Raw genomic sequence first — 7381 nt, 5'->3', positions numbered from 1 at the left:
GAGCTGCTGCTTACACATGTTTTGCGAAAACGGGGAAGGGGTCTGGCGACTGGCGCCGTAATTAATCATCTATGGTTTACCTTAGCTCAGAGCTAAGTTCCCAGAAGGCAGCTTGGCTGTAAGCAAACCTCTTCCATTTTGCACATTCAAATCAGCTTGGATCTAAGAAGAAAATCAAGATTTTCCACTTTAAACATGGAATACCAAATCAGGAGAGAATTATATATACACATTAACTTTCTTATACATCGAGATCGATCCAGTGTGATTGAAAATAGTGTCACCTGGTTGTCAGAATGTTGAAAGGAGCCCCACAGCCCCGAGCCCAGTCCCTCGTCTCTCGTAGACTTATCAATAGCGTCTGGAAAATCAAGCTCCGGACTTTTCGTACAGCGTTCCGTGTTCCGTGCGTCCGTGGATCGAGAGGCTATTTGTAGGTACATATATTTTCATAGGATCGGAAATAGGGTTCGATCATGGCCAATCGCTCCAGCCAGCGGGACCGCGAATTCAACCGTGACAGCACTAGCAACAATACTAGCAACAATCGGGACTTTAATCGAGATGGCGGCAACCATCGTGATAATCGCGATAATCGTGACAATCGAGACAGTCGTGGCAACTTCCGTGACTTTCGCAATCGTGACAGGGATCGCGATCGCCCGCGTCAGGTGCCCACGGATCCACCTTTCATCGCCTATGTGGGCAATCTGCCCAAGGGCCTCGTCCAAGGCGATGTCATGAAGATCTTCTCGGACTTCGAGGTGAAGAAGGTGCGCCTGATCAAGGATCGGGAGACGGACGAGTTTAAGGGCTATGGCTACGTGGAGTTTGAGACTCTGTCCCAGCTGAAACAGGCCCTCTCCTGCAACGGGCGCATCAAGCTGGACAACTTTTCGGCCCCCTTGCGCATCGATATAGCCGATCATCGTCGACAGACTCCGGCCTCCAGCATAGGACCAGCTGGAGGACCCAGTGGCTCTCAAGGCCCAGAAAGAGGTGGCGGTAGGGGACCCATTGCCAGTAGCGGTGGTGGTAACGGATTCAATGGAGGTGGTAATGGAGGCAATCCCTACTACCAAAGACGCAATTATCGGCGGGACGACAGCGTAGGATCCCATCAGTATCGACGGAGGGAGACGCCCAGCAGCAGCAGCCACCAAATGTCCAACAGCAGCCCCACCCAAAGCACCATGTCCCTAAACTACGACCGCAGAGGTGGTTACAACGGCCGCGGTGGTGGAGGTGACCGGGGCGGCGGCAATGGCAATCGCTACCAAGAAGGAGCTCCACGTCTGAGTTTCGATGATCGGGACGGACAGCATTCGCCTAACAACGGAGGATTCGAACGCAACCGCAACTTCAACTTCAATCGGTAAGTAATATAGTAGTAAGGGAAACTTAGAATTAGGGGATTGATTTCTTAATTTCTTTTCCAGCTCCTACAATAGCGTTGGCGGAGGAGGTGGACCTAACAGGAGTGGCAATCTGCAGAGAAACTTCAACGGCAACGCAGCCGGTGGATATGGCAATGGGAATTATACCAACTTTGTCCAGAATCGAAACCGCGATCGTCGTGGTCACTACAACCCCAATTCTGGGAGGTTCAAAGACAACGGCAACTTTGACCGGGATGACAAGGGTCCTTTGTCGGGAGTCCCGGAATCGGGAACATCGGCCACCGGGCCAACTTCGAGCAACATGTTCGGGGTACTCGACGATGACGATCGGCCAAAACTGGTTCTGAAACCAAGGACGGTGACTGCCCCCATAAACTCCCTGGCCGAGACCAAGCAGGCTGCACTGATCTTTGGAAAGGCCAAGCCCCGCGACGACAATACCACGCCGGTCTCCTCGCCGCGCCAGGATCTAGAGGACACTGTGGATGCTCTGACCGAGGCTCTGGCCTCCTCTGCAAATACTCCGGATGCTGCAGAGTCCAGTGTGGGCGGCCACTAAGCTGCAGGGTCCTCTTTCTGATCACTGTAGTGCCGTCCGGATCAGAATGGAGAGATCTTTAAATAAACTTTTCACCGGCCATTTATATTTTTGTTAGCTTTGTACCCAGTCATGTTAGGTTGTTCTAAATCGGGTCCGTAATCGCAATCCATTTCCAATTCATTCCAATTCAAAATTCGTATTATTGTAGTACCCCTTCCTTAAGCTTTCATTGTAACCATGTGATCAAGCACACGAATAAATTATCATTAACTATATAAGGAGGTGTTCTTATTACTGCTAATAAAGTGGGTCCTTTAAATTTTTAGCACTTTCCCCAAGCACTATGCTTAATTTCCTTTTAGTAGGGAGTCACCAGCAACCAGGAAAGGTTATTTACCAAATTAGAGGCTGATCAGCCAGCGATAACCATAAACATCAGGGCTGCAGGCACTCGTCGTGGAGCACCCATAAATTGCTAAACTTAATGCTCGGTGACAAAGTCGGGGCAAGAAGATAACTCACCTCCGATGGAGGAAAAGGACATTCGCGGACACTTGGAGCGGCATTAACTAGTCAACTCGAACTAATTGAATTGAACGAGATTAAAGAATTTTACGCCAGTGAGGCGAGAGGAGCGGGAATTGAGCAGAAGGCCGTGGTATTTATGGGCCAAGATTTACGAGCCACAACAAGTCGCGGCCACTTTTGGCCAAGACTCGTGAAATTGAGCCGCACATCCTGGCCTGTAAAGGCAAATTGGCTTAATTTCTTTTTAATTTGCTGCCGGGTTCCTTTGGCTTTCCACTTTCACTTTCCGCTTGGCCGTCTCAGGAGCTCTCGAAACAAAATTCAATTTGAAAAAGTGGAAAAGGAAAATGCGGATGTGAGGTGACCTGGCCCCGCCCGATGCCATTTCAATTTCTGGTATGGATGTGGAGGGCATCCCCGGCCCAAAAGCCAATTTACGCACGAACATTTTTTCAATTTTCATGGCAGAAACCGCAGTGACCCCTGTCCCCTGTCTAATTTTCCCGGCCTCCACCCCGCTGCACTTTATAGAAATCCCGCGGAAAATTCACGGCATTAAAGGACTTTTCTTTTCTTTTCTGCTCAGCTTCTTTTTTTTGCCTTTTCTTTATTTCTTTTGAAGTTCGCCCACTGGCCGCGAGTTTTATTTGCCTTTTTCCCTGTCTGCCGAGGCTTTCCCGCTTTTCGCGCCGGACTTTTCCCGTTAATGTGTCACACGCACTTTATAAGCAATTGTTGTTGCCGTGGACGGGGGTGGTGGGGGGTAAATGGCGTCTGGAAAAGTTGACGACGCTGTCGACGCCCATGGCGCAATTATTATGATTATTAGGTACAGCTGCACTTGCCCAGCGGCTGCCACTTATAAACAAAAAATTGTAATTTACCTCAGCGTTGGAGCACACTGAGAGAAACTTGAGAAAGCCTCACTTCACGATCAATCGGATCAAGTCGAATCCAGGGGAAATCCCAAAATCACTTTAACTCAAAAAAATGAAGTCCCTGTAAAAAGAATTTAGAAAAGAGAACTCAAGGTCGGTGCTATCAGGGCTAACATACTGTATATGCTCTAGCTAAGCTTACGACTTTTCTCTCCGTGCAATGAAGAGCTATTCTCAAACGGCTTTGTTGTTGTTGTTCATTAGGGTGGACCTGAACCTTCATCCGCTTTCGACCGTTCGCCCTGGACGCTGTGCATCGCCTGGGGGGTCACGCGTTAATAATCGCGCTGAATGACTTCATAATGAAAATATTAAAGGTGTTTGCTGCCTCCATTGTTGTTGCTAGCCGCCGGCCAGGATCAGGATAAGTATATACACACATACACAGGCAACGCCCGCAGGACTCGCTCACACAAAAGGCGCCAAGTTTATGTTTATGTCATGCGCTCAAATGAGATCGAAAGGGGGTTGAGAGGGATATTTCCCTGGTTATAATTTAATAATAATGCTTTCTTTTTTTCATTAAGAGTAAGTGCACCAGCAGCAGGAGCTCCCTGAAGTGGCAGGTTGAACCGAGCCGAGAGAAAGTGGAAGAAAAAGGTTGGAACTGAAAACTGGACAGTAGAGGAGGCAGCTCAAGAAGGTGGATGAGATCTCCGAAAACTAATGCAAAGAAATACTTCCCATGACTTTTTATGGCAGTATCACAGCGACATATGGCTTTCTATATTCCGACTATTTTTGGCTTTGTTATGAGAATAATTCTGATTAATTAAAGGCAAAAATCAGGACAATGACTTTGGTCAGCAAACGGAAATATTTTTAATCGGTTTTATACCTATAACTTTGAAAAACCTACAGCTAAAAGAATGACTGTTTTGTGAAGGTAACGGCCAAAACAAACTTTCCCCATCTTTCGTTTGATAATTTAGAGCCCAGATTCTTACCGTTTCTTAGCTCTAACTTTGTCAAAACAAGACGCATGGCTGAAACAGCGAATGATTTATGCAGCTAACAACCAAAACTTTAAGCCCCTATACTTGCTTTTATGAATATTGTTCTGATATTTTCTTCTTAGCTCCGGTTTAAGGTCTGAATAATCAGGAAACCTATTTTTAACAGAAGTTTGCACTACTGTGTTCGGCTTGTTAGCTCTAGATCGGTCAAAACAAGTCGCAGAGCTAAAAGAACTACTGTTTTGTGCTGCTAACGACCACCACTTACCACCCCTATCACTCGTTTTTCGATTTTGGGAAAATCATTTTTCGGCTAAATTTCGCATTTTTTATAAGGGGTACCATCATCAAAATTTTCGAAAAATGGCCGAAAATGAAGTTTTCCCGATTCCAGTGCAAATCGATTGGGAATCAAAGCAATCAAATTACAAGCCCTACGAGGTATTACATTCCATATTTGGACCATTTTTGGCTGTGCTATGGCTAAAAAACTGATTTTTTGGGGCCCAAAGTCAAGAATACGTCTTTTGGAGCCCAGATTCTTGCCGTTTCTTAGCTCTAACTTTGTCAAAACAAGACGCATGGCTGAAACAGCGACTGTTTTATGCAGCTAACAACCAAAAATTTAAACCCCTATACTTGCTTTTATCAATATGGTTCTGATATTTTCTTGCTAGCTCCGGTTTAAGGGCTGAATAATCAGGAAACCTATTTTTAACAGAAGTTTGCACTACTGTGTTCAGGTTTTTAGCTCTAGATCGGTCAAAACAAGTCGCACAGCTAAAAGAACGACTGTTTTGTGCTGCTAACGACCACCACTTACCACCCCTATCACTCGTTTTTCGATTTTGGGAAAATCATTTTTCGGCTAAATTTCGCATTTTTTATAAGGGGTACCATCATCAAAATTTTCGAAAAATGGCCGAAAATGAAGTTTTCCCGATTCCAGTGCAAATCGATTGGGAATCAAAGCAATCAAATTACAAGCCCTACGAGGTATTACATTCCACATTTGGACCATTTTTGGCTGTGCTATGGCTAAAAAACTGATTTTTTGGGGCCCAAAGTCAAGTATACGTCTTTTAGAGCCCAGATTCTTGCCGTTTCTTAGCTCTAACTTTGTCAATGCAGTTTTGTTGGAAATCAAATTACGAGCTCAGCGAGGTATGGCATTCTATATTCTGACCATTATTGGCCAAGTTATGAGAACAATACTGCCATTTTTAGGGTAAAATCGGTAAAAGCCTGATTTCGTATTTTTGATAAGGTAAAAGCCTGATTTCGTATTTTTGATAAGAGGTAAGGGGTAAAGGGCGAAAAATGACAAAAATTGTACATTTTCACCTTTGATTACAGAGCTGATAACGAGGTAGGACATTCCATATTCGGACCATGAATACATTAATTATGAGAAAAACATTTGTCAGAAATAAAAAAATGTTTATGTTCTTGTTGATGTCTGCTTATCGCCAAAAAAAACCTCTGATTACCTTTGAAAGTGTTCTCCAGCGAGAAAACCAGAACATTCAGAGCTTTTATTGATAACTTTATGGTTGGTTTCTAATCTAATGTGCAGTCAAGCATTGCTATAGACTAAGGCCTCATGTGGCTCGTGATCCAGGACTGGTGGTAAAACACGTCTGTGTAGACTGCTGGCCAGTTGATCATATCGCAACCGTGGCCAAAGGACACAATGCCCGCCAGGACCCAAACTCCTTGACGGTATGCCATCAGTGGTCCGCCGGTATCTCCATCGCAACTGCCCACTCTCTGCCTTCCGCCGGCGCATAAATGGGAATTGCCCACGTCTATTTTGACAGATGCGTATCTGCGACGGCACTCAGCGATTTCCACGTAGTTCGCTCCCACTTTTAGCTTGGTGGGACTTCTTGCACCATCACAAGTCCGAACCCATCCTGCCGCCGTAAACTGCTGTCCGGATTGCCAGCCTTTTAAGCCCACCGCCGAGGGCAGACAAACGGGACGAATGAAAGCCGTATAGGGCACCTTTCTCGCCAGGCGAATCAGGCCAATGTCGTTCAAGAAGTTCGGGGTTCCGTCAACGTACTCCTCATGTATCTTTATCTCATCGATTCCCATTTGCACAGCATCCGGAGCGCATACTCTCCTCGTACAATCTATTCTGGTACGAGTGTCATGATCTCCCAGCCTCACAGAAACACTGCAAAAATTATTCAACGTACAGACCGAAAACAAACTAAAACAATGACTCGAAAGCTCTTTCTTACAGTGATCCGTTCTGACCAAGCTTCTGGCCTGTGAGACAGTGAGCCGCTGTGAGAACATATTGATGGTTGATCAACGATCCCGAGCAGTTGATATTCAGACTATCTCCACCTGGGGAGCAGTACTCCAGCATAACCATCCAGGGTAATTCACTAGGGACTGTTTCTACGCCAGAAAGAATTTTGGGCTGCGCGGCATCGCCTCCGCAGGTAGAGCTATTCGGAAGCAAATTGGACTGAAGCGGAAACCAACTAGAAGCTGAAGGAGCCAGTGATTTTAATACACTTTAAGATTCTGTTAAACTCACATTGATCACCGGCTGCTCGGACAATCAAAATGCTTAAAAAAACTGCTGCGATTGATTTCATGGCACTGTCATCTGCGACTGTCTCTGACAAAGCTCGACTTTAATCTGATTCGGATTTCATTGTCTTTAGATTTTTCCACTCTCGATTGATAACCACTAAAGCTACCGATAATGTAGGTCAAACGAAGAAAATTTCCGAAATTAAATAAGATTTTATGTTTAGGTTATTTGGGTCTAAGCAGGACAAACTATAGTTAGTGAAGTGAAAACTTGTTCAAACGAAATTAAGAACTTTAAAAGAGGTCGCCCTCGTTGTCATTCTCGGCCAATGGCCAATACCGGGGATATCAGCAATCAGATTGTGTTTGCACTTTCGACAGACGACCCCAAGAAACAATTAAAGCTGAAAAGGGGCGAGGGTACAGTAGCAGGAGCAGGACCTGGACGAGGACCACACAATCGAA

General features: G+C 45.5%; 2 protein-coding genes across 2 annotated transcripts; one reads left to right on the top strand and one right to left on the bottom strand.

Annotated features, from left to right (window-relative positions):
• Positions 1 to 343: 343 nt before the first annotated feature.
• LOC108113488 (heterogeneous nuclear ribonucleoprotein 87F) lies at positions 344 to 2216 on the top strand. Its single transcript, XM_017224074.2, has 2 exons — positions 344 to 1375; positions 1440 to 2216. The coding sequence occupies exons 1-2, from the start codon at positions 477 to 479 to the stop codon at positions 1957 to 1959; spliced, it is 1419 nt and encodes a 472-aa protein (XP_017079563.2). The 5' UTR covers positions 344 to 476; the 3' UTR covers positions 1960 to 2216.
• A 3669-nt stretch (positions 2217 to 5885) lies between these two features.
• LOC108113493 (phenoloxidase-activating factor 1) lies at positions 5886 to 7000 on the bottom strand. Its single transcript, XM_017224078.2, has 3 exons — positions 6918 to 7000; positions 6613 to 6868; positions 5886 to 6545 (listed from the first exon to the last, which is right to left on the bottom strand). The coding sequence occupies exons 1-3, from the start codon at positions 6976 to 6978 to the stop codon at positions 5957 to 5959; spliced, it is 906 nt and encodes a 301-aa protein (XP_017079567.2). The 5' UTR covers positions 6979 to 7000; the 3' UTR covers positions 5886 to 5956.
• Between the last annotated feature and the right edge of the window lie 381 nt (positions 7001 to 7381).

Source organism: Drosophila eugracilis, unplaced genomic scaffold (assembly GCF_018153835.1).
Source record: "Drosophila eugracilis isolate 14026-0451.02 unplaced genomic scaffold, ASM1815383v1 contig_1781, whole genome shotgun sequence".
Lineage (NCBI taxonomy): Eukaryota > Metazoa > Arthropoda > Insecta > Diptera > Drosophilidae > Drosophila > Drosophila eugracilis.
This window is presented reverse-complemented; position numbering and strand designations above follow the sequence as displayed.